At 49.4% G+C, this 27,961-nt stretch overlaps 1 protein-coding gene across 1 annotated transcript in view; it reads left to right on the forward strand.

Moving 5' to 3' along the window:
• LOC116954639 (bone morphogenetic protein receptor type-2-like) overlaps positions 1-27,915 on the forward strand; it is a 79,838-nt gene extending 51,923 nt beyond the window's left edge. The window contains exons 4-12 of the mRNA XM_032975311.2: positions 3,391-3,510; positions 3,760-3,842; positions 5,547-5,777; positions 6,915-7,038; positions 11,438-11,601; positions 12,250-12,397; positions 14,871-15,007; positions 17,146-17,327; positions 20,433-27,915. Of these exons, the coding sequence (XP_032831202.1) occupies positions 3,391-3,510; positions 3,760-3,842; positions 5,547-5,777; positions 6,915-7,038; positions 11,438-11,601; positions 12,250-12,397; positions 14,871-15,007; positions 17,146-17,327; positions 20,433-20,856 (1,613 nt within the window). The 3' untranslated portion in view covers positions 20,857-27,915. The remainder of the gene's footprint in view (positions 1-3,390; positions 3,511-3,759; positions 3,843-5,546; positions 5,778-6,914; positions 7,039-11,437; positions 11,602-12,249; positions 12,398-14,870; positions 15,008-17,145; positions 17,328-20,432) is intronic.
• Positions 27,916-27,961: the final 46 nt, after the last annotated feature.

The raw sequence follows: 27,961 nt of genomic DNA on the forward strand, positions 1-27,961 counted from the left end.
CCTGGTTCTTAACCTTGGTGAGTGTACTGGCAGTCTATAGTGTAGACTGTAGCCTGATTATTAAGCTGAGTGAGTGTACTGGCAGTCTATAATGTAGACTGTAGCCTGCTTTTTAAGCTGGTGAGCATATTGGCAGTCTATAATGTAGACTGTACCAATAGTTATTCAACTGAGTGAGCGTACTGGCAGTCTATAATGTAGACTGTAGCCTGGTTATTAACCTGAGTGAGCGTACTAGCAGTCTATAATGTAGACTGTAGCCTGGTTATTAACCTGAGTGAGCGTACTGGCAGTCTATAATGTAGACTGTAGCCTGGTTATTAACCTGAGTGAGCGAACTGGCAGTTTATAATATAGACTGTAGCCTGGTTATGAACCTGAGTGAGCGTACTGGCAGTCTATAATGTAGACTGTAGCCTGGTTATTAAGCTGAGTGAGTGTACTGGCAGTCTATAGTATAGACTGTAGCCTGGTTATTAACCTGAGTGAGCATACTGGCAGTCTATAATGTAGACTGTAGCCTGGTTATTAACCTGAGTGAGCGTACTGGCAGTCTATAATGTAGACTGTAGCAATAGTTATTCAACTGAGTGAGCGTACTGGCAGTCTATAATGTAGACTGTAGCCTGGTTATTAGCATGAGTGAGTGTACTGACAGTCTATAATGTAGACTGTAGCCTGATTATTAACCTGAGTGAGCGTACTGGCAGTCTATAATGTAGACTGTAGCCTGGTTATTAACCTTGGTGAGTGTACTGGCAATCTATAGTGTAGACTGTAGTCTGGTTATTAACCTGAGTGAGCATATTGGCAGTCTATAATGTGGACTGTAGCAATAGTTATTCAACTGAGTGAGCATACTGGCAGTCTATAGTGTAGACTGTAGCCTGGTTATTAACCTGAGTGAGCGTACTGGCAGTCTATAATGTAGACTGTAGCCTGGTTCTTAACCTTAGTGAGTGTACTGGCAGTCTATAGTGTAGACTGTAGCCTGGTTTTTAAGCTGGTGACCATATTGGCAGTCTATAATGTAGACTGTAGCAATAGTTATTCAACTGAGTGAGCGTACTGGCAGTCTATAATGTATACTGTAGCCTGGTTATTAACCTGAGTGAGCATACTGGCAGTCTATAATGTAGACTGTAGCCTGGTTATTAACCTGAGTGAGCGTACTGGCAGTCTATAATGTAGACTGTAGCCTGGTTATTAACCTGAGTGAGCGTACTGGCAGTCTATAATGTTGAATAAAAATAAAAACAACAAAAAACAAAAACCACGACGTTTTGATCACAACACAAGCGGTCGTCATCAGGAAAAGGGGGTTTAGCCTCTAAAGGCAAACTATTTATAAAGGTTTATAGATGGGCGTAGCCCTCGTGTGTCAGCAGCATGGGCGAGGCAGCTAATGTTAATGCAGGAATAAACAACGACACTGGCAGTATGGCTGAACGATGAATCGATTTCAAATCGATATCGCAATTTGAAACAATGCGATTATCAAATCGCAAAGGCTGCGATTTTTTGCGATTTGAAAAGTCCTATTACTTTCTTATCGGAATTGTTTTATTTTTTATTATTATAACTTTATTTATTTAACTTAACAACTGTTCTATGATCGTTCTATTTCAATTACTTTTTTTAATAAATACATGTAGGAAGCAATTCATATATTTTAAGTTCTCATCCTTGCATTAGAATATATAGAGCAGTTCCTATTTTGATGGTATCAGGTGGTAATGCTCCATCACATGTTTTAAATCTATTACACAGTAAATATTGAACTGAAGCTTCACTTAACATTTTTTATCGTAATTCAAATCGCAATATCTGTCAGAAAAATCGCAATTATATATTTTCCCCAAATCGTTCAGCCCTAACCGGCAGTAAGTTTACACCAATCAAAGGGCCACCAGGCAATCATTGCACCTCGCTCCACACAGCCACACTTCTGACGGTAGAGGTTGACAAGAAAACATAAATCAAGTCATGACCCAAAGTGGTTGATGACATCTTTCCAATGATTGCTAAGTTTATAACCATTGTCTCGGTTGAAATTCTGTTTGTATATATGGATGGCTTCATGAACGAATCTTTGTTGATAGCCAAGAGGCTTGCAAAGTACCATCGTCTTAGAGAAATCAATTTTGTGACCCAGCCGTATTAAAGTAATGATCAGTCACGGCAGAAGTATTGGTCCTGCTGTTTCAAATCTGCCTTATGTTCACGAACACGGTCCGAGACATGTCGCTTAGTTTCCCCAATGTAACTGTTGCCGCAGATACAGCTTAGTTTGTAGACGCCAGGATATTGCATGTCAGGAATCTTGTTCTCTACAGATGGGATCAGATCACGCATTTTAGGGACTGTGTTAAATCGGACCTGGATCTTGTGTTTGTTCATGATTTTAGAAATAGTTTTGGTTACCCCTGCTATGTATGGCAAGGTGATGGTTTTGATTTGATCCTCAGATGCCTCCTTCCTCACAGTTGGGGTGATGGCCTTGCGGATTGTGTAGTCAGAACATCCATTCGCCTTGAGAGCTTGGTGTACGTGTTTGAGTTCACTGGTTAGGTGTTCATAGTCGCAGATACATTGAGCTCTATGGTGTATTGTTTTGATGAGGGAATTCTTCTGGAATGGATGGTGGTGGGAATCAGGTTTTAGGTAGACGTCAGTATTGGTTACTTTCCTGTAGACAGAATGGCTCATTGAGCCATCTGGTCTCTTTTTGATTAGGACATCCAAGAAAGGTAGCTTGCCATCCTTTTCTACCTCCATGGTGAATTTGATGGTCTCAGACAGATGCAGCCAGTACACTCACTCCGATTAAGAACCAGGCTACAGTCTACATTAGTGTGTTTTTTTTAGTTTTATTATTTTAATCACTTTACTTTTATTATTTTTCTATCTACGTGACTTTACCGAAAGAACCAAAGAATATGAATTCCTGCAGTCACGAAAGTTTTAAGTCAAGATGATGGGCCACTTCGTTGAGCTATCATTTGTCATAGCCAGGTCGCTTCTAAAAAAGAGATATATTGCTTAGTGGGCCTTACCTGGTAAAATAAAATAAAAATTGCAGTGAAGAACAGAACCCGTTTGCTCGTCAACATCGAGAGGGCTGCAGCTCTCGCGCGTGTCCCACCGTGCATGGTAACCCCGCGTGTGAGTGAGAGTCGGAGTGAGCTGAGAGAAATTAGTGGGGTCTGAGTGAGGTGTGCAGCGTGCTTGAAAGGAGTGTGAACGAGAGCGGAGTGAGAGTGTGAGTGAGGGCCGAGTGTGAGTGAGGGCGGACTGAGAGTGGAGTGTCAGTGAGAGCGGAGCGTGAGTGGAGTGTCAGTGAGAGCGGAGCGTGATCAGAGCGCGTGCTCGCTGCGTGCGCTGCTGCAGAAGAGGTGACGCCGGCAGCGGCGGCCCCGGGCGGCCACGCCATGGTGGTGGTTCTCGTGTCGCTCACCGCCGCTGCCACGCTGCTCGTGGCGCTGCTCTACGCGCTGCGCCAGGGCTACAGTGAGTGCCCGTTGATCTACGCAACATCCCTTCGAGATTAAAGTCTAAAAGAAATCCCCGCCCCTGATCGCGTTCCGTTCAGCGCCAGCGGCATGTTTACGGAGTCGACGGCGTTTTCTGTTTGGGAAATGTGTTTAACTTCTTTCGCACCGTACGTAGCCGGTGCATCGCGCTCGGCTGTGCCGGTGCCGTGCGTGCGGTCTTCCCTGTGCCGTGCGTGACCGCGGCCGTGCCGTGTCACCCCCGCAGAGCAGTGGAAGAGGAAGAAGGGAAGAGCAGCAGAAGCCCAGCCTTATCCCAGCATCGACACCAACAAACTCATGCTCATAGAGGTGCGGAACTGATGTATGTGTGTGAGATTGAAACACTAATTTCTTTAAAACTGCTTTGTGCGTTTAGTTTATTGTTCTTCCCCCGCACCTCAGATTAGCACGGTTGGCTACGTACAGTGCAAAAGAATTTCAACATACACACGTAGCGAATTGAGCCCATAGGGGTGCGGAACCCATAGAGTTCACAGATCCCATGGACTTCTACACAAATCTTGGTGTCGCCTGATGAAGCTGGTTGGAATTACTGGCGAAACGTCGTACTCAGTTTGTAAATGTTGAGGCTTGGCTCTCCAACACACCGGTGTGCTGTACTAGTGATGAATTGGAATGTTCTGTTTACGTGACGAACCTTATTAATTGCCTGTGTAGGGTGGTGGCGGGTTTAACGACACATGTATATATTGACGCGATCTAACCCAAAGTAACCTCTATTATAGATCAGCGGTCCCCAACCTTTTTGGACCGGTTTCGTGGAAGGCAATTTTTTTGTCACGGACCGGGGGGGGGGGGGGTTTCATCATTGGGACTTTCCCCCGTTTCAAAGAAGCTCTCCAGCTACGTTTGTTTGTTACTCATTGTGGCTACTAGGGGTTAGAGCTTGTGGGCTTACCAACACTGTGACTGAGACAAGTGCACAGTGCGGGAAAGAGGCGCGGACGGAAGTGGTAAATAATAAAATAATGGGGGATGGGCCACGCGCGGACTCCACCGCTCTCACCTCCTGCTGCTGCTGTGCGGCCGCGTTCCTAACAGGCCACGGACCGGTACCGGTCCGCGGTCCGGGGATTGGGGACCCCTGTTTAAATATCGAGAACCCATCGTTAGGGTGCGGCAGTGCTGCCACCTCCTGGCCACTTCAGGATGTGGCAGCACTTTCCCACTTCCCCACCAACCTGGCCATGGCGACGGAGAGTAAAATTTGTTTCGTGACAGTCAAAAAGATTAGTTTTAAATGTCGGACTTGGAATTTAGCCAAATTAGGTTCAGGACCAAATTTTACGTGCCGGGCCTTTTTTTTTTGTCCCACCATTCGGAGACCATTAACTCACTCCGCTCGAGAACCCGGCTTGACAGCGGGCGGCTGGAACCCGGATTTGAAACCAGGATGTCAGCGGCGCCAGCTCAGTGCTCTGCCAGCTCCACGCACCGCACCAGGACGGTCCTCATGATAACTTGAGCCCGTATCGCGACGCTGCAGTGGCTCGCTCGCGGCAGACAGATAACGACTCGGAGGGGCACGGAACCACCGGCGCGCGGAAAAGCGGCCACAAGATGTACCAAAAATTGCCCAAGCTCTGCTGTCCTCTGTATATGAAGGTGTTGGCGCCCAATTTAATGTTTAAACGCGGGCGTGAACCGGTGCACTAGGATAAGACCCACATTTGCAAGGGGAAAACACTCTATCCTGTGTAGACAGGAACACGTGTAGTCCATCCACATTTGTTGCACTGCCTTCTCGCGGCAAGCCAGGGTGTGGCCTCGTCCTCGACATCCATCTCTGTGTGTGCGGTGATGCACCAACCATCGCAGCCGCTGCCCCCACAGCAGCGCAGCCACCACCACCGCCGCCGCCACCGCCACCACGGCTAAAAGGGCGAACAGAGCCGAGCGGGTCCGTCTATTCGCGCGAGTTTCTCGTAACCGTCACCCCCTCCCGTCCCCCGCCCACCACCCGCCCCCCCCCCCCGCGCCTGTGGCGCACAGCAAATAGGTCGCGGGCGCTACGGCGCGGTGTGGAAGGGCGTGCTGGACGAGTGCACGGTGGCAGTGAAGGTCACGTCGCTGGAGAACCGCCAGAACTTCCTGAACGAGCGCGAGATCTACCGCCTGCCGCTGGTCGCGCACGGCAACATCACGCGCTTCATCGCCGCTGAGGAGCGCAGCGGCCCTGACGGCCGGCCCGAGTTCCTCGTCGTCATGGAGTACTACCAGCACGTGAGTCCCACCGGCACGTGAGTCCCACCGGCACGTGAGTCCCACCGGCACGTGAGTCCCACCGGCAACTGAGTCCCACCAGCACGTGAGTCCCATCGGCACGTGAGTCCCATTGATACGTGAGTCTCATCGACACGTGAGTCCCACCGGCACGTGAGTCCCATCAACACGTGAGTCCCACCGGCACGTGAGTCCCATCGGCACGTGGGTCCCACCGACACGTGAGTCCCATCGACACGTGAGTCCCATCGACACGTGGGTACCACCACCACTGGAATTGTGGGTTTCACCTTGATGCTCGGCAGTTGAAGTGTTTTCGCCTTAGCCGTCATGCATGACGGCTAAGGCTCTCCCGAGTAGACAAGCGTAGCAGTAATGATGCTAGTGATAATGTATGTGTGTACGTTGAACTTCTTTCGCACCGTGCGTAGCCAACCGTGCTAATTGGAGGTGCGAACCGTGCGTGGGGTGACTGAGAAATGCCCGTGCGTGTTCTCCCTCTGGTCGCGTGGATTTGTCTCCGTGTCCTCCCGTTTTTCCCTCCACATTTAGCATCAATGTTGCGCGTAAGAGTACTTGGCTGCTCTACGTTGTCGCATCACGATATCGGCCACTTTGTCGAGCTGCCATTCGTGATAGCCAGGTCGCTTCTGAGAAAGAGTTCCGTAGCAGCTTAGTGGAGCTGGTAACATAAACGCCCGGTAACATAAACACCCGGTAACATAAACACCCGGTAACATGAACACCCGGTAACATGAACACCCGGTGACATGAACACCCGGTGACATAAAAACATGGTAACACAAACGCCCGGTAACATAAACACCCGGTAACATAAACACATGGTAACATAAAAACATGGTAACATAAACGCCCGGTAACATAAACACCCAGTAACATAAACACCCGGTAACATAAACACCCGGTGACATAAAAACCCGGTGACATAAACACCCGGTAACATAAACACCCGGTAACATAAACACCCGGTAACATAAACACCCGGTAACATAAACACCCGGTAACATAAACACCCGGTAACATAAACAATAGTTTAAGACTTTGATGCCGCCCCCTCGCGCCGCTCCCATCGCTGCCCTCCGCGCGTGACCCCAGGCGCGTTCTGCCGCCCCACAGGGCTCGCTGAGCAACTTCCTGACGAACAACGCGAGCGAGTGGGAATGCTCGTGCCGCCTGGCGCATTCGCTCACCCGGGGGCTCTCATACCTCCACTCGGAGATCGTCAAGAACGGCGACTACGGTTTGCATCCCGGCGCGAGCGACGCAATCTCTGTCTCTCTCTGTCTGTCTCTCTGTCTGTCTCTCTGTCTGTCTCTCTGTCTGTCTCCGTCTCTCTCCGTCTCTCTCCGTCTCTCTCCGTCTCTCCGTCTCTCTCTCTCTGTCTCTCTCTCTGTCTCTCTCTCTGTCTCTCTCTCTGTCTCTCTCTCTGTCTCTCTCTCTGTCTCTCTCTCTACCTGTCTCTCTCCGTCTCTCTCCGTCCCTCTCTGTCTCTTTGTCTCTCTCTGTCTCTTTGTCTCTCCATCTCTCCGTTTCTCTGTCTCTCCGTCTTTCTGTCTCTCCATCTCTCTGACTCCATCTCTCTCTCTGTCCGACTGGCGGCTTCGTGATGAGCTCACAGGGAAGGGGAAGGGTGTGATCACCGGGAGTTGTCTGATCGCAGAATAGAAATAACATTGAATCTCTTGGCCTGTGGGCGGGGGCCCGATTCCGAGTTTAAGAATCGTGAAGCGGTTAGCACGGCGGTGAGTGCATTTCGTTATAAACTATTGAAACTAAAGCGATTTTATTTACCAGGTAATGCCCCACAGCTCTTTTTAAGAAGTGACCTGGCTATAACAAATGATCGCTCAACGAAGTGGGCTTACCATCACGTGGACATTTATAGCAGCCAAATACTTGGAATGCGTGACGTTCGTTCTAAATGTGGAGGGGAAAACCGGACGGACCCAGAGAAAAATCCACTCGACCAACACGGCATGCATGGGGAGGTGTGCATCCAGCAGGCGGATTGACAGTTCACTGTAAATGTTATTAATGAAAAACCCGGAGTCCAGGTGGGTCCGAGGTCACATTACTGAGCCAACACCGCTGAGATTCTGAGTTCATACTGGGCTTGTGATGTAACCATGTAACCATCACAAGCCCAGTGATGTAACCAGACTCTCGAGTTGATGGTCTCAGCATGGCCACCAATGACTGCACAAGAGAAATCATGTATAATTGGATCTATTTTCAGTAATTTAACACTCAAATAAATTTAGAAACATGCGTTTAGATTATTTTTGCTGCTATAAATTTTCACGCGATAACCTACTTTGTTGGGCTATCATTTGTGCCCTGGTTGCTTCTGAAAATAAGTTACTAGCTCAGTGAACTTTACCTGGTAATATGAAAATATCATGGGACCTGTCCTGCCAGTATCAAAATATGATGTTGGCAGAAAACGTTATCCTATGATACAGCTGCTCACCCCAAGCTATAAATGCTCTGATAGTGCATTCTTTGTACTGTTCGCTTATGATGCTCTCTGGTCTGACACTGTGAGACTAGACCATAAAGAAGGTAGTCTCTTTGGTGTAGGCCAATCAGTTTCAAAGTCAATGCGACATACATTACATTATCAGAGCATGTTTGTTTGCATGTTCACCACAAGTACTGGGTGTGGATGATGCAGTACATGATTCCTTGCAAAAGTTACCTATTTGGTGTTTGGACATCTTAACACTTCTTGTTTTATTTCCAGAAAGGGTAAAACTTATTATAATTTTCATGAGATAAAAAATGTAGTTTTATTTGTGTTTTTTTAAGTGATTTGTTTACCTTTCCTATAGAGGCCGACCGAAATTCGGTTTCGGCGCAAAAGTTGGCAAATGGCCTCTTTCGGCATCGTTTCTGCTGAAAGTAAATGTTTAACTTTGGGTCTGGTTTTGGTTTTGGCCCGAAACTGATATTGACTTTCAGTCGTCAACCGAAGATCTATTTTTAGAATATAACGCCTAGTGCTACGTCTATCTCTCTACCTATCGGCCAGTCAGTCGGCGCTAGGCAATCCTATGCAATAGGCTGCAAACACACACACACACACACGTACACACACATACGTACACACAAACACACAAACACACGTACACACACACGTACACACAAACACACGTACACACACAAACACACACACGTACACACAAACAACAACCGCCATTCGCCACTAAGTGGCGGTGACGTCACCACGACGCTTGTGCCAGGCTATGTGCACCGTGAGGCCACGTGAAGTGTCGAACGCCCGCTGGCAGGAGGTCACTGGGCAGACCCAGGTGCCACGGGTCGACTGACTGAGATGACTGGCTGATGCACCACCTGTGCCCCCTACTATGCCAACCTGCTGTGCTTTAGCCACCCGGCGCTCCGCTCGTTGTTGTGAGCGTCGCTCCTCCGCCCTCCGTTGTTGGAGGGCGACTGCCTCCAACTGCCCAGTAGCATCCTTCACGAGCCTCCTCCACAGAGGCCGATCTTGACACCGCTGGTACCAGTCATCGGCAAGTCCACTCAGCTCCACGTCCTCCTGTACCACATCACTCCATCTCTTCTCTAGCCCGTGCCGCGCCCGCTTAGCCCCCTCAATCCGGCCAAACAAAAGCCGTCTCGGCATGCGGTGGCCGGGCATGCGGGCCACATGACCCAGCCATCGCAGCCTTGCCTGCCGGAGGAGCTCACCGATGGGACTCTGCCCAGATCTTTCAAGGATTTGTGAGCTCCTCACACAATCCAGTCTGGCTAAACCCAGGATGGACCGCAGGCAGGCCAGCCCAAATGCCTCCAACCGGCGAAGATGCTCCACTAGGGGGGTCCACGTTTCGCAAGCGTAGAGAAGGGAGCGAATGACCGTGGCCGAGAAGACCTGAAGCTTAGTGCGGAGCGACAGACCAGGTAGCTTCCACACAGCGTTACGCAACCGATGAAAAGATATTACCGCTCGACTGATTCGGAGTGAGACCTCTGCTGTTAAACTGGAGCCAGTCATTAGCACACTGCCCAGGTATGGGAAACTCACCACTCTCTCCACAACTGCCCCATCACCGATTGGGAGTTGTGGGGGTGGAGTGTCCGATGGTACAAAATACCCAGGCAGGTGCTTAGTTTTGGTGGGGCTGATGGTAAGGCCCCACCTCTTAGTGGCACGCTCCAGTCTCACACAAACACACACGTACACACAAACACACGTACACACGTACACACGTACACACACACGTACACACACACGTACACACACACGTACACACAAACACACACGTAAACACAAACACACGTACACACAAACACACGTACACACAAACACACGTACACACAAACACACGTACACACAAACACACGTACACACAAACACACAAATACACACACACACACGTACACACAAACACACGTACACACAAACACACGTACACACATACACACACACACGTACACACAAACACACACACATGTCAGCAGCAGCTTGGGAGCGAGGTTACAGCCACAACAACGGTCTGCTAATGTATAGACGACCGGTCAACAGACGGCAGCCTGCATCTCCATCCGTGTGTGGAGTCTCTTTGGCGGGATGACAACAAAGTGCCTCTGTTGTCTGTTCCAAGCCGCCTGCCCGCCTTGGCTTTTATGTGTTGCGTTCGCTTCAATCTACAAGCGTGTTGATACGAAGTCTGACAATATTGATATTCAGTTAGTTAATAGTTCCGTAGCGAATTAGTGATAACGAAATTACGAATCTGGGTGAAGTAGAAAATTTAAGTTAATAAACGGAGCAGTTAATCACCGTGAAGAATGTCGAAACATGCGGTGTGGGATTACTTCACTAAAGTCGATTCTGACTCAAGCAAGGCACAGCAACCTGCTGGACGAGAATGTGGAAAAAAATTGTTGTTTCTTAACTACAACATTCGTTTGTTTGGATATAATTACTAAGTAACACCTAAAGATTTGATATTTAGCGACTCTTATTGCAGGCTCTGAATGATTAGTTCTAGATTTCTTTTTAATTAAAGTAGCATTGCTTCATGACATATTTCATCAATCTTGTGTTCGGTAACTTCGGTTATAAACCTTTCTGTTTCTGTCTCGGCCGAAAGTGAAGTTCAACTTTCGGCTTCGGTTTCGGCCGAAAGTCAACTTTTAACTTTCGGTTTCTGGTTTCGGTTTAGGCCGAAACCAGCAAATCGGTTTCGGTCGTCCTCTACTTGCTTCTACTTTGCACTGCCTACCGTGTTTTTGTGTCGTTTGTTGTTGTAACGTTCTGACCCCGTGCCCCTCATCGGATTCCTCCTGCAGTACAACTAATTATTAAAGTCTCAATGGTTTCACATGCGACACGCAGCTCAGCAGGCCACCGAAAAGTGTTCTCTGCGAGCGTGCATAGGGGAAGGCCGAGCGAAGTGACGTTCACAATTCGTTCTGTGACGTCGTCTTGCCGAGACATTTACTGACGCAAAGCGGTGCACTGCTCTCTGCAGATTACCCCAACAGAAAAAAACGCCATCGTCTCGTCAACCGCCGCTGCCACTGAATGGAACGCGATCGGGAGCGGGGATTCATTTTTTATCCACTTTTTTTTTAACAATCGCAATTCCCCCACTCTGCCGCCCCGTCAGACCAGTACAAGCCCGCGATCGCGCATCGGGACTTGAACAGCCGGAACGTGCTGGTGCGCGCAGACCACAGCTGCGTGCTCAGCGACCTGGGCCTCGCCATGAAGCTGACGCGGCGCTCGCCAGTCCAGCGCGGCGGGGACGACGACACCTCCACCATCTGCGAGGTGCGGCCGGATCGCAGGACGGCAGCTGCTCCTCCTCCACGCACTTCTGTGGCTGAACTCCATTATTATTATTAGTGGGTTTTTTTTCTATGCTGAACTTCTTTCGCACCGTACGTAGCCAACCGTGGTAATCGGAGGTGTTGGGGAAGGACAGCACAGAGCACAAACCCCACCCAGGTGGGGACCGCGAGTGGGAAGCACGGATAGGATGAGGGAAGAAGAACAAAAGTGAGGAGATAGAAGGGATGGGGGGAAGGGCGGGGAGGGGGGAGAAGGAAAAAGGGCATGGAGAGAGCACTGAACCTAAACTGCAAGGCAAAATAACTTTACACGCGCCCATTGAACGTATCACCAGATAAAGTCCTGCAGAGCAGTGAATAACTGCTGTCCGTCCCCCGGAACTCTGATTATTGTTTTTGTTACGTTTGTACGAATGTTGAACTTCGCAGCGTATGTAGCCAGCCAGGCTAATCAGAGGGTGCGGGGGGAAGGACTACAACAAACGAAAAAAGCACCACGCGCGCCACGCCGCCCTTCACGGGCGCTTGCAAACAGCCCTCGCCCCAACAGCCTCTATGGCTACACGGGGGATCTTCGCCTTTTGCCTGTGTGTGTGTGTGCGTGCGTGGTGGCCACGCGGACGTTCAGGTGGGGACGTTCCGCTACATGGCCCCGGAGGTGCTGGACGGTGCCATTGACCTCACGGACTACGAGACGGCGCTCAAGCAGGTGGATGTCTACTCGCTGGGCCTCGTCTACTGGGAGATCTTCATGCGGTGCCGCAACCTCTTCCCCGGTGAGACGCACGCGCGGTCCGCATGTGGCCCACCCATGGCCCACGTGTGGCCCACGTGCGGCCCACGTGCGGCCCACGTGCAGCCCACGTGCGGCCCATCTATGGCCCACTCATGTGTGGCCCACCCACGGCCCATGCATGCCCTACGCATGGCTCACTTACGTGTGGCCGCCGGTACCCGAGGCTCCGACCCGCCGTTCAGATGAGGCCCCTGTCAAGAGTCAATGCCAACGTTGCCATGCCATCGATTCCCACGATACCATATTACAATTCACGAAGTGACGGTGATCACGATGTTGGCGCTTTGCTGCACTTCCTGCACAAATAAAGATGACTGAGAGGTCCTTCGACTGCAGTTCACTCAGCAGAGGCTGGCAGGCCTCCAGTCGGTCCAGTTCTTACAACCTGGCTATGACGCTCATGACCATGCTGGCAGTTGCATGCGAAGTAATGAAATCTCAGAATCATCATCTTTATTTAGACTGGAGGAATCTGATGAGCTATGAAGCTCTTTCTCACAGATGTCCGGTAGTAATTGCAACCATGAAAATTATGACACTATATAATCGCCCTGCCGCCGATTACTCGAGGAAAACTGCATTTTAAGAAGCGCTCGATGATAGATAAGTATTTAACAACTGTAATTACGTCATACATGTTTTGTCGGGAAAGAAAAAAGTTTAGCAATAAAAATGAGCGACGATAATCACCATCATCACGATATTTGGCATAAAGGATGATAATCTCATCATAAATATTTAATCTTTCGATACAAAGAAAGTGTCACTACATCGTGGCCATTCTGGTAAATCTTCGATTTTAGAGAACGGCTTACCCTTCAGCTGCACGACGCTGGAACAATATCGTGCATTCTGTACATCTGACAGGTGTCTTAAAAAAAGACTCAATAACACACATTTCATTGTTCAAAATGAGAGTTGTTACATTTGTTGGTTTCCACCCGACATGAACGTTCCTGTTGCGATGGTTTCCTCATCACGTACAGAACGGAATTCATCGATTATTACTTACATATGTATGTTGAACTTTTTTCGCACCGTATGTAGCCAACCGTGCTAATCAGAAGTGCGGAGGAAGGACAACAAACTGAATACTAAAAGCAGCTCTAAAGAAACGAGTTTGTCAATCTAGAGGATTTAAAGGTGCATAGCTCCAGTGGCTTCCTGATTTAGTGGAGTACGAAGGTGCGTTGTGGAAACAGCGTGATTACATGATCACACAGACAATACGGGTTATGTTGTGTCAGCCTGTAACGAAGGCAAATACAGTCATGTTAGGGCAGCCAGGTGCAAGGGCTGGGATGATGAGGTAATGGTTGGGCCAATTAAGCCAGAGGACCAGCGACGGCGGTGATTGGCTGGGGCTGTTGTCAAGAGCGAGGAGGCGTCGAGGTGTCTGGAGAAAGACAGGTGTTCTGAGGACGTGAAGCGTGGGGAGGCACGCGGGTCAATTAATTAGGGGTGTAATGAGAGCGGGTATAAGAGCGGGAGTCGGAGTCAACTGAGGGGAGTTGAGTTGAAAGGAGTTGAGCTTGGAGATGGGTTGAATGGTGGAGAGCTTGGAGGGGGGTTGAGTTGAAGGGAGTTGAGCTTGGAGATGGGTTGAAGTTGGAGTTGGGAGCTGGACGAGGCAAGACATGGAGTTTGGAGGAGAGTTTGGAGACAGAGTGGGGGACAGAGTTTGGAGACAGAATTGGAAACAGAGTTTGGAGACAGAATTGGAAACAGAGTTTGGAGACGGAGTTGGAGACGGAGTTTGGAAACAGAGTGTGGAGCGAAGCTGAAGAAGAGAAGCAGCTAGCAGTAGAGAGAGCGTAACGATAGCGGAGCTGAAGACGCTGTGTGCGAAGTCACTGTGTGCGAAGACGCTGTGTGCGGAGTTGCTGAGTGCGGAGTCGCTGAGTGCAGAGCAAGCGAAGTAATCGTGGGGAGCGGAGAGACAAAGGTGGCGAGCGAGTCGAGTGAAGCACGGCGAGCGAGCCGTGGCGACCTGGATACTGTGGAATGTGGAGGACATGCTGAGAGTTGTAAATAAAGCAGTGTTCGAAGAAAGACAGAAGTTGTCCGAGTGATATCGAACACTACACTAATATCAGGAGGGAGAGCATTCCAGACGGCAGCAGAAACGCATCTGATAGCGCGCACATGAGGTAACCGTCTTTGTTCGACGGCCAGTAAAAAGCCGCCACTGCCGCTGCTGCGAGGATGACCGAAGTCCACGTGATTATGCTTTACGCTCCTTGCCGAGGTCAGCCAAGGCATCGTAATTCATTCGTGGCGCAGCACTTTTGCGTGTGTGCAACGAGCGTGACCTCATGACACCGCTGTATTCGTTGGGCAACCGGAAGCCGACGCGGCTCGGCGAGCACCGGATGGACCACGGTCGGATCTCGCAGTTACCCCCACCCCCCCACCCCCCCGTCATGACGCCCGTGCGGTGTTCCCCACGTCAGAGGGCCGAGCGCCGCCCTACGAGATGGCGCTGCAGGCGGAGCTGGGCAACCACCCGTCCTTCGAGGACGTGCAGCACTTCGTGGCGCGGGAGCGGCAGAGGCCCAGGTTCCCCGACGCGTGGAGGGACGACAGCTTCGTGAGTCACGGTCACCTCTTTATCCCTATTTTGCAACATTTTAATCGCACGACTCTCCAATCGTTGATGGTCGTCGTCGCGAGACAAACGCATTTCTGTTCGAAAACGCTGCGGCTTTTATCGTTTTTTTTTTTTACCCAGCTGATTCTCACCGAGTCTCGTGACTTTTTGTCAGAAGGGTCCTGCCAGGTTTTCGCAGGAAGGAGACGATGTTGCTGTGTGTAATCCACACTGCGATTAGCACCTCTGATTAGCACGGATAGCTACGTACGCTGCAAAAGAAGTTCAATATACACACATACACCGTACCTCCGATTAGCACGATTGGCTACATACTGTTCGAAAGAAGTTTAGTAAACAAACATACACCGAGTAATTTGGAGGTGATTGTTTCAGCATTGGGATGGTTGGCCAATGCCAATTCCATTCCATGGGCGCGTTTTTTTCAGCTATGGGAGGAAACCAGAGAACCCATGCAGAACGGGGCGAGAGAACAGACAACTGGCACGCAGAAAGCCGCGCGAGTCGGGAATCGAATCCCCCAAACCGTTCCTGATGTGTGGCGTGGGCGTGACCACCCTGCCGCCCAGCCAGCATTGCCTCGCGGTCACGGAAGGTGCCGTTTCACAGAACTACCTCCTGAAGTGTGCAAACCACGTGTTTGCATCTCGCCACCCACGTGTTTGCAAACCAGTGTTTGCATCTCGCCACCCACGTGTTTGCAAACCGCGTGTTTGCATCTCGCCACCCACGTGTTTGCAAACCACGTGTTTGCATATCGCCACCCACGTGTTTGCATCTCGCCACCAGAGCGCCCACAGTGGAGAGATGTTAACTACCTCGCCGGGTATGCAGGAAGTCGTGAGTTCATTTCTGACCATGACGCCTGCTGTATATTTGGAGTTTGCATGTTCTACCCGTTGTTGCATAGATATTTTTTTCCAGGTGCTCCGGTTTTCCCCTCTGCATTTAGAATCAACATGCGTTCATAGTATTTTGCTACTATAAGTTTCCACGTGATAAGCCACTTCGTTGAAATATCATTTGTGGCCAGGTCGCGTCTGAAAAAGAGCTCTACAGCTTAGTGGGCCTTACCTGCTAAAATAAAAAGTTTAGTTTAATCTCTTATTTGCCCTGTCAAAGGTGTCCGTCACGTGATCATAAAACCATATAGTTTGTCTCCGAGCTGTAACAAGTCCAGTTAAGCGAACATCCACACGTGATGTAATTTGCGTAACAGTGACCAGGCTGCACTTGCAATCCAGAGGTGCCGGTTACATCTCCGCGCACGGAAGTTTCAACAATTGGGGCAAGTTTCTAAAATCCACACCCGCCTCTGTCCGCCCAGTCGTCCACATTTCTGCCCCATAAGTCGTCGATCAACCATATCGCCGACAGTGCTGGGATGGTGGCTGAGCGCACGTGCGCGAGTAAACTAAAAACTACTAAACTTAACTACTTTTTATTTTACCAGGTAAAGCCCACCGAGCTATGTAGCTCTTTTTCAGAAGTCTGTCTCTCATTCTCTTCTCCATTTCTCTCTCTGTCTTTCCGTCTCTCTCTCTCTGTCCGAATGCCTGTTTTGCAATGAGCTCACAGGGAAGGGGGAAGGGTGTGATCACCGCGAGTTGTCTGATGGCAGGATGGAAATAAAATGTAATCTCTCGGCCTGTGGGTGGGGACCCCGTTCCGAGTTTAAGAATTGTGAAGCGGTTAGCATGGCATTGAGCGCATTTTGTTATAAACTCATGAAACTAAAATTATTTGATTTTACCAAGTAAGGCCCCACTAAGCTATACAGCTTTTTTTCATAAGCCACCTGGCTATAGCAAATGATAGATCAACGAATTTGCTTATCATCACGTGGACATTTATTGTCGCAAAATACTCTAAACGCGTGACGTTGATTCTAAATGTGGAGGGAAAAACGGGAGGACCTGGAGAAAAATCTACATGACCACGAGGATCGTGAGAGGGGCACACAAACTCCAAATATACAGCAGCAGGCGTCATGGGTCGGGATTAAACCCACGACCTCCTGCATACCAGGAAAGGTAGTTAACATCTCCTACCCACCATGGCACCCCAAGTCTCCTAGGCCGTGGCGACTCGAGCGTGCGCGTCCACTCTTGTTGCAGATGATCTCCTGTCTCAAGGCGGTGATTGAGGAGTGCTGGGAGCATGATGCCGATGCCCGTCTCACGGCCAACTGCGCCGAGGAGAGGCTCGCCGAGCTGCAGTCCCTCCGCTCCCCGGGTCCCGCCGCCGCCACCACCGACACCACCGCCGCCGCCCCCACCATGGAAACGAACAACAAAATGTGAGCGCTGCCGTGCAGGCCGCTGCTCTCACTCGCGGCGGACGGCGATTCGCGCGGTTGGCTACGTACGGCGCGTTAAGACGTTCAACATGCATAGACTCAGACACAGACCCATAGACTCACACAGAGACCCATAGACCCACACAGAGACCCATATACTCACACAGAGACCCATAGACTCAGACACACAGAGACCCACAGACTCATACAGAGACCCATAGACTTACACAAAGACCCACAGACTCACAGAGACCCACAGACTCACACAGAGACCCACAGACTCGCACAGAGACCCACAGACTCGCACAGAGACCCACAGACTCGCACAGAGACCCATAGACCCACACAGAGACCCATAGACTCACACGTAGACCCATAAACTCAAACACAGACCCATCGACTTACACAAAGACCCACATACTCACACAGAGACCCATAGACTCACACAGAGACCCATAGACTCACACAGAAACCAACAGACTCACACAGAAACCCATAGACTCACACAGAGATCCATAGACTTACACAAAGACCCGCAAACTCACACAGAGACCCATAGACTTACACAAAGACCCACAGACTCACACAGAGACCCACAGACTCGCACAGAGACCCATAGACTCACAAAGACACCCATAGACTCACAAAGGGAACCATAGTTTGTTGGCCTTCCATCGCACCCTCCGATTAGCACGGTTGGCTACGTACGGTGCAAAAGACGTTCAACATACGTACACGCATCTGTGTTGCGGCTGTGTCGGAGGCTGCACTCAAGCAAGTGGCGGTGCAGCTACAGAGTGTGTAGGTGGTACAGCTACAGAGTGTGTAGGCGGTGCAGCTACAGAGTGTGTAGGTGGTACAGCTACAGAGTGTGTAGGTGGTACAGCTACAGAGTGTGTAGGTGGTGCAGCTACAGAGTGTGTAGGTGGTACAGCTACAGAGTGTGTAGGTGGTGCAGCTACAGAGTGTGTAGGTGGTACAGCTACAGAGTGTGTAGGTGGTACAGCTACAGAGTGTGTAGGTGGTACAGCTACAGAGTGTGTAGGTGGTACAGCTACAGAGTGTGTAGGTGGTACAGCTACAGAGTGTGTAGGCGGTGCAGCTACAGAGTGTGTAGGTGGTACAGCTACAGAGTGTGTAGGCGGTACAGCTACAGAGTGTGTAGGTGGTGCAGCTACAGAGTGTGTAGGTGGTGCAGCTACAGAGTGTGTGGGTGGTGCAGCTACAGAGTGTGTGGGTGGTGCAGCTACAGAGTGTGTGGGTGGTGCAGCTACAGAGTGTGTAGGTGGTACAGCTACAGAGTGTGTAGGTGGTACAGCTACAGAGTGTGTGGGTGGTAGAGCTACAGAGTGTGTGGGTGGTGCAGCTACAGAGTGTGTAGGTGGTACAGCTACAGAGTGTGTAGGTGGTACAGCTACAGAGTGTGTGGGTGGTACAGCTACAGAGTGTGTGGGTGGTGCAGCTACAGAGTGTGTAGGTGGTGCAGCTACAGAGTGTGTAGGTGGTGCAGCTACAGAGTGTGTAGGTGGTACAGCTACAGAGTGTGTAGGTGGTGCAGCTACAGAGTGTGTAGGTGGTACAGCTACAGAGTGTGTAGGTGGTGCAGCTACAGGGTGTGTAGGTGGTACAGCTACAGAGTGTGTAGGTGGTGCAGCTACAGGGTGTGTAGGTGGTGCAGCTACAGAGTGTGTAGGTGGTGCAGCTACAGAGTGTGTAGGTGGTGCAGCTACAGAGTGTGTGGGTGGTGCAGCTACAGAGTGTGTGGGTGGTGCAGCTACAGAGTGTGTAGGTGGTACAGCTACAGAGTGTGTAGGTGGTACAGCTACAGAGTGTGTGGGTGGTAGAGCTACAGAGTGTGTGGGTGGTGCAGCTACAGAGTGTGTAGGTGGTACAGCTACAGAGTGTGTAGGTGGTACAGCTACAGAGTGTGTGGGTGGTACAGCTACAGAGTGTGTGGGTGGTGCAGCTACAGAGTGTGTAGGTGGTGCAGCTACAGAGTGTGTAGGTGGTGCAGCTACAGAGTGTGTAGGTGGTACAGCTACAGAGTGTGTAGGTGGTGCAGCTACAGAGTGTGTAGGTGGTACAGCTACAGAGTGTGTAGGTGGTGCAGCTACAGGGTGTGTAGGTGGTGCAGCTACAGAGTGTGTAGGTGGTACAGCTACAGAGTGTGTAGGTGGTGCAGCTACAGAGTGTGTAGGTGGTACAGCTACAGAGTGTGTAGGTGGTGCAGCTACAGGGTGTGTAGGTGGTACAGCTACAGAGTGTGTAGGTGGTGCAGCTACAGGGTGTGTAGGTGGTGCAGCTGTATTGAGGCAGCTGTGGATCGGGGGAACCCCAGGCACCAGGCTACAAAGGGCGTTGGGGGGGAGGTTTGGACAGGGGCCCCGTGTCATTGCTCTCCTCACCAGGGTGCATGCCCACCCCTTGTAGTGCCACCGGAGTGATGTGGGTGTAACCTCGCTGCGTTGATTTGCCTCCTCTAGGGGGGTGGGGGGGGCTGTAAGCCGCAGCATTCTCGATCTAGAGTGTAAATTGTCAGAGTACGGCGGAGCATTCGTTAGAGCCAAGATGACGTTTGTGAGACACCCACCTTGCTGGGTAACGTGAAGGTGCCTCTAGGGTTGGCAGTACAGCGAGACCCTGGAAAGGGCACTATTTAAATCCTAAATAGAATAGAGTTGGTTAATACCTTGTTTGTTTACGGTTTGAGTGTTCCATTGTGCAGAAGTTTACCAGGCACATGGGTTAACACATGCATTGTGCAGGATCCTCTATAGATAGACAGGTTAGCCTGGAAAGCCCTACATAAATATTTCAAAGTGAACATCTGTCGTGGTATGCATTGGCCAAGACGAACTCTGCAGCCAGACAGCATGCTTCCGCTCTGCCCTGCAGAACCCCATTGGCTAAATATCTGGTCCAAATAACCTTGCAGCATTGAAACCTGGAAGGCGTTGGTTCACAGATCTTCACATTTCTACAACAACCGCTTACCTGTACACGCTTCACCGAAAGCCCACGAGCTCTCCCCGTCCCCTCCATCGTCTCTCCGCTAAGCTCCTCCCGCAGTGCCGTGACCGTGCCGTCTCGCCCCACGCCTGACAGAAACTCGCTCCACGGGCAGCGCGACGGGCCCCGTTCCCCGGACGGCGTCTACATCGAGGAGCCTCGCGGCGACCCCAACGGCCGGGTCAAATGCCCGGGCCCCCGGGGCTCCGCGTGCGACCGCGGAAGCGTCGGCGAGAGCGGCGGCGAGGGGACGGCCGACGTCGCGGCCTCCTCCCGGGCGGAGGCGGAGCGTGGCTCGTCGCCGGTGCCGCCGGCAAACGGGACGCCGGCCGACCGCGACCCCGCGGCCTCCGTGCCCTTGCCGGGCGGCGACAACGCGGTGAAATCGGGGATCTCCGCGAGGGAAGGGGGGGAGGACTTCGGGGAGGGAAGGGGCGGAGGACTCCGGGGATCGTCCGGCAAGAGTTTCCACGAGATGGGCCTGCTGAACGGCAACCAAACCACGTACGCGGTGTACTGACGCCTGTGGCAGTCCGCCCCATCTGGTATTGACAGAGGCGTGGTCCGGTATTCGGGGTACTTCCATCGTCTGTATCGTTTCCCACCGCTCGCCTGCCCGTTCCCCTACGCGGACCGACCAGCTGGGACCCAGCTCCAGGGGAGCCCGGGCCTCCTACTACCATGAGGCCTGTGTTGGACACTGGTTATTAGTTCTCCACTTGGCAGCAAACCAGGCGTAGACAACAGCAGTATAGCAGCAACAAACAATTTAAATGTATAAGTATATGCCACCTCAATGCGACTTCATCTCACGATGCTTTTCCAAAAGCGAGTGCTTTAGGAAAGGTGGTGGTGGTGGTGAGGAAGGGTGAGCGGGGTGGGGGGGACATTAGCACCGGCTCACTCCGAGATGGTTCGCGCACAGATCGAGGGCGTTCCGTTGGTATCGTGACACGTCGAGACACGGATGATCTGTGAACACCTGCCAGGTCCGTCTGACCAACGTGGAGATATTTCATAGATTTGCGTTCAATCAGTGCTTTCAGTACAGCTCTTCTCTATTTTCTTTAAAATGCTATCCTTTGTTGTAATGCAATGTTTATTTTTGAGTGCTTGGAGGCAAGCTTTGGTAGATTCATGAAAATCTAAAGTATATTTTTATGATTTATAATAGATTTTGGGTCAGATGGCATTAGTAAAATCTGTGTTGTAAACCTCCTCCACCCGACAAAAACAATTAATTTAGTTTTAGTAGTAATTAATTTAGTTGCCAAATATGCCAATATTACTGCTCCAGCACCGGTGGTGTGTGCTGGATACAATTTTACAACACACATTTTACTTTTGCGATCGAACCCAAATATCAATAAGGAATTCTAATTTATCTTTTGTATTATGCAGCTGCTGTTTATACATAGCACATAGTGCGGAAATTATTTTTTTATAAAGTGTACCTACGTGGAGAGTGTGCAGCCAGTACACAGCCAAACACAAGAGGTGTTATTGATTTCGTTATTTCACTCGGACAGAGTCACCGTTACTGCGTGGACCGGAAACCGTTCGTTATTTGTGGCGGCAGAAACATTGTGGGATTTACCGCGGACAAGAGGAGAGCGCGTGACTAAGATGGCATGGTGCTCGGGGGCAACTTTATAGCAAATGTTGCCAACAACCTGCAGAAACACGTGCATTTTACCGATTGTGGCAACTTGCGTGGCAATGGCTTTAGTCAACTTAAGTTCTGTCTACAGAACAAGAGGAAACTTACTCATTGTTTTTTTCGGTAAAGTCACGTATGTAGAAATACAATACAATTATATTGAAACAAAACAATCACGACGTTTCGATCACAACACAAGCGATCTTCATCAGGTGTCAAGAACAAATCATGGAGGTAAATACAACAAGAAGATGAGAGAATTCAACAAACCTAAAAAATATTATGTGAAGCACAACCAGTCAGGCCAACAACACAGTTAGACACTTCCTGGGGGACCACGAATTTCAGAAGAGTGTTAAATTTCGTGTTCAACCTCTGGATTGCACATACCAGCATAGAATGAAAAAATACGAGGTACACAGTCAGTAGAAATACATATACAACTCATAAGAGGCAAGGAGCGGAGGAAAGACGGACAGGGAAGCAAGGAGAGAGAGAGGGGGCTGGAGGGATGAACAGAAGCCTTAAATAGGAAATAAGGTTGGGGGGAGGGGCCAGAGAGAGTGCGGCAGCTGAAATAAGCACCAAATAAGCACCACCTACACATCAACAGAAGGGGGAGGGGTGGGAACAGGCTTGGGGTGCACATTTAGGACAGAATTGCAACGGTAACTTCCCCGTAGAAGTGTGTTAATAAAGATTTAAAGCTTTCGTGACTGCATAAAATTGAAGATTGCATCGCGAGAGCGTGTGGGATCTCGGTGACAAGGTGGGTCTCCATCCAGCAGTGGCTCGATCGTGGTTAATGACGACGAGCGTGGTCTTTTTGGGGGTATCACGTTGGCCTTCCGTGTGGATTTGAGCTGGGCGGTGCATCCACGAACCGTTTGGATGCTGGCCTGCAGGAGTTGCCATGGGTTGCTGCCATGGAGCCGAAAAGCCACGCTAACATCTGGAAGCACTCGGGCTCTCTGCGTCAGCTGTATGGGGCTGTCCGTGGCCACACGTTGGTCTGTAATCGTTACTCACGCTGAGAATGTTCAGCCTTTGTTTACACACGTTGTCTATACAGTAACTCATCTTCAAGAAACTCATCGCCACTACATCCGATGTTGACTTTACATGTTCTGATCATGGCAAATAACCTTTCTAAAACTAAAACAGCGTGTGCATGTTGCATAACTCACGTGTGATGCACAATCCCGTTTCCGCCCCTTTTCCCTACGTGCCTCCTTGCACTGGAACAAACTTCCCCTCCACATGAAGCAAGCACTCCTCCCTCAAGACCCACCTGTTCTCCCTGGCCCATCCTTCCCTCCATCCCTAGGTGCCTACCCGAAATCCCGTACCCACTAAACCTACCTCCCCATACCCATCCCTATCCACCATACCACCTTTAGCTACCCTCATTGTACCACTCGTCAACTCTTGTAAAGCGCCTTGGATAAAGGCGTTATATAAATATAAGATAAGATTATGGTTGGAATAAGTCCTTCGGCCAATTTGATAAATTACTACAATTCAGGGCCATGATATTCTTCCAATGTTTTCTACATTGTATGGAACCACTCACGGTGGCTGCAGAATAATGTGCGTTAGTTTATTTAATTTGACCAGGTGGTGAGAATCCAAGAGGCCAGGATGAGCCTCATTTGCAAGAGTGCCCTGGGGGCATCAGTCTGCCAGGAGGGGGCGATGATTGCTGCCGTGCGTAAAATCTCAATTGAGTAAATTTTCGAATTTCAGCAAATTTGGACTGACGCCGGCACACAACGGCCGACTCTTTGCGTTCGGCGTCAGTAGAATCTTTGTTCACTGTGAAGCAGGCGGCGTGTAGTATTTTTCAAGCTGTTTCACCCGCAAAGCGACACCAGTTCCCCCCACAGAAGAAGCAGAACTACTGTCTTTCTAGAGCTGCGGTTCAGAAGAGAACCCGCTCTCTTCAGAACAATTGGTGGAGGGAAAGGGTAAAGGAGATTTAGCAACTTCCAGACACATTAAAAAAAACCTCCCACGAGTCCTTCAAAGCAACCAAAGCCATCTATGCCCGATAAACCAAGGCCGAACGCCTCTCTCTGCTCCAGCGATGGGACAATGCTCTCAAAGCTTTCCAAACTCTCATTAATGACAACACGCGCCGTCACTGCCACAAGCTATGTGGTTCTAGGATTGACCTCATCATCCACCTCTGTACCCACAAAACCTGGCCACCATCGCTCTCCTTGGAGGATCATCATACTCGACCTTGAGGAATCCCAGGTGGTGATGATGCACCCACAGTAATAATCCCAGGTGGTGATGATGCACCCACAGTGATAATCCCAGGTGGTGATGATGCACCCACAGTGATAATCCCAGGTGGTGATGATGCACCCACAGTGATAATCCCAGGTGGTGATGATGCACCCACAGTAATAATCCCAGGTGGTGATGATGCACCAACAGTAATAATCAGGGCGGCCACTGGATTCGAACCGCGAAGCTCTGCGGCAAGTGGTGACCGCGTCACTGCCGCCATGTGAACCCATGACTACTTACAGCACAGATTACAGCCCTTTGTCTAGCCACTTCCAAGTGAAGGCCTCCCCATGCCGTTTTAGTCATTGAGGTTGTTTGACCATTCTTCGCCACACCGGTTTGTGCGGGTTGGTGAAGGGAGAATCAGAAACTGTTCGGATGTCACTCGCCCACCGATGTAAGCCGTGGCCTGGAATCGAACTCGGGTACTGGGTTCACAACACAGTGCGCTAACCAGTGTGCTATGGCTCTACGCCAATAAGAATTTTAAAAAGCATAAATCTTACACATGCAAACTAAACTCTAAAGTTTTTATGTTGCTTGGTAAGGCCCACTGAGCTATGTAGCTATTTTTCAGAAGTGACCTGGCCACAAATGATCGCTCAAAGAAGTCGCTTATCATGACGTGGAAATGTATAGCAGCCAAATACTCTAACAGAATGTTTCAAAATTGGACCCGGAGAAAAATCCACACAACCACGATGAGAACACGACCTCCTGTATACCAGATGAGGTAGTTAACATCTCGCCTCCCTGTATGAATTAACATTTTTGTTTGCGTTGCTGGTAAACGCAAGAAAAAAATTCAATAAACCATTTGTCGGCTTGCTGAACAGGTCGACAGCTACCGACACGTCCAGTTCAGCGTGGAAGAGTAGACCAAGTTCCCTCTAGAGCTCCCGCTAGTGCAGGCCCTTCCTTCAGCATGGCGTGAGCTGCAAGCAACTGCAGGGCTGCGCATTTACCTTTGAGCTGTGTAACGAGGGAAGATATAACTTTGCGGTGACTTATGCCACCGTGTACTTTGCACATTCGCGTTTGCCGATCGGCATGTTCGTGACCGACTTTTGAAACCGGTAACTGGTCCTGATAACGGTTACTGATTTACTGGTTGCCGTTTCACAACCCTAGTATGAATAAAGTTTTTACTAGATTAGAGACTGCACCGTACAGTGAGGGAAAAAAGTATTTGATCCCCTGCTGATTTTGTACGTTTGCCCACTGACAAAGAAATGATCAGTCTATAATTTTAATGGTAGGTTTATTTGAACAGTGAGAGACAGAATAACAACAAAAAAATCCGAAAAAACGCATGTCAAAAATGTTATAATTTGATTCGCATTTTAATGAGGGAAATAAGTATTTGACCCCCTCTCAATCAGAAAGATTTCTGGCTCCCAAGTGTATTTTATACAGATAACGAGCTGAGATAAGGAGCACACTCTTAAAGGGAGTGCTCCTAATCTCAGCTTGTTACCTGTCTAAAAGACACCTGTCCAGAGAAGCAATCAATCCGATTCCAAACTCTCCACCATGGCCAAGACCAAAGAGCTCTCCAAGGATGTCAGGGACAAGATTGTAGACCTACACAAGGCTGGAATGGGCTACAAGACCATTTCCAAGCAGCTTGGTGAGAAGGTGACAACAGTTGGTGCGATTATTCGCAAATGGAAGAAACACAAAAGAACTGTCAATCTCCCTCGGCCTGGGGCTCCATGCAAGATCTCACCTCGTGGAGTTGCAATAATCATGAGAACGGTGAGGAATCAGCCCAGAACTACACGGGAGGATCTTGTCAATGATCTCAAGGCAGCTGGGACCATAATCACCAAGAAAACAATTGGTAACACACTACGCCGTGAAGGACTGACATTCTGCAGCGCCCGCAAGGTCCCCCTGCTCCAGAAAGCACATATACATGCCCGTCTGAAGTTTGCTAATTAACATCTGAATGATTCAGAGGACAACTGGTTAAAAGTATTGTGGTCAGATGAGACCAAAATGGAGCTCTTTGGCATCAACTCAACTCGCCCTGTTTGGAGGAGGAGGAATGCTGCCTATGACCCCGAGAACACCATTCCCACCGTCAAACATGGAGGTGGAAACATTATGCTTTGGGGGTGTTTTTCTGCTTAGGGGACACGACAACTTCACCGCATCAAAGGGACGATGGACGGGGCCATGTACCGTCAAATCTTGGGTGAGAACCTCCTTCCCTCAGCCAGGGCATTGAAAATGGGTCGTGGATGGGTATTCCAGCATGACAATGACCCAAAACACACGGCCAAGGCAACAAAGGAGTGTCTCAAGAAGAAGCACATTAAGGTCCTGGAGTGGCCTAGCCAGTCTCCAGACCTTAATCCCATAGAAAAACGGTGGAGGGAGCTGAAGGTTCAAGTTGCCAAACGTCTGCCTCGAAACCTTAATGATTTGGAGAAGATCTGCAAAGAGGAGTGGGACAAAATCCCTCCTGAGATGTGTGCAAACCTGGTGGCCAACTACAAGAAACGTCTGACCTCTGTGATTGCCAACAAGGGTTTTGCCACCAAGTACTTAGTCATGTTTTGCAGAGGGGTCAAATACTTATTTCCCTCATTAAAATGCAAATCAATTTATACAATTTTTGACATGCGTTTTTCTGGATTTTGTTGTTGTTATTCTGTCTCTCACTGTTCAAATAAACCTACCATTAAAATTATAGACTGATCATTTATTTGTCAGTGGGCAAACGTACAAAATCAGCAGGGGATCAAATACTTTTTCCCTCACTGTACATGTCAACGAGCATGGCTGTACAAGTGTTCACCTTTCCAAACCGACTCTCAGCTCCCAACATGTCACGTTTCAATCCAAGGTTTCTGAATCTCGGCATGGACATACCCTTACAATCCTTAAGTCATTAAATGTAAGGCCAAAACCATTGTAAAGTTGTGTGCATTTGAGAATAATCTGCCAGCAATAGAAGCTAGTCGACTGGGAAAATGATAGGTACAAGAAGCCAGGGGAAGATAGCGAATTAAGTTACAATGTGCAATTTGAACATTGGATGCAAGTGGGAGCAGTTTTTTTTAGCAAATATCACGGATAGAGCTAAATGGTTGAAGGTCATGGATCGCCGACGTCTTTTATAAAGGACGTGGCACGGAGAGAGAGGATAGATCGTGGGAGACTACGGAGCAAATCACGTATTTTTGAGTTCACGGGGTGCACAATGGGGGTTTTTTATCAAAGAAAAAATGTGTATTAAATAAATCCCCATAGTTGACTCAAATAATTATACCGTGAAGTTCTTGCTAAGAAGAGTTGGAGAAATAAATGAAAGTATTGAGATGTTTTAATAAAGCATGCCTCTAAATTGCGGTATTTCAATGTGGAGTAGCCTTGATTGGTTCATATTCTAATGCAGTGCATCCCAAATATTGAGATGATCTCTAAATCGCAAGACACTTAAAAATGTTTCACACGTGTTGGCTAAAACGATACTTTTATAAGAGTTGTGTATGCCTTATCACCATGTATTTTGTATTACGATTATTTATATTGATACACTTTTATCATAGCTTTTTATATATATATTGATGTACAAAGTTTGTCGGGGCAAAATAAAAGACAGTTGTTGAACGCTTATTGTGCGGCTCGCTTCTTTTTTATGAAGATCTTTAAAACA

The sequence above is a fragment of the Petromyzon marinus genome, chromosome 56 (assembly GCF_048934315.1).
Source record: "Petromyzon marinus isolate PM22_M1 ecotype Great Lakes invasive population chromosome 56, UKy_Petmar_22M1.pri1.0, whole genome shotgun sequence".
In the NCBI taxonomy this organism is placed as follows: Eukaryota; Metazoa; Chordata; class Hyperoartia; order Petromyzontiformes; family Petromyzontidae; genus Petromyzon; species Petromyzon marinus.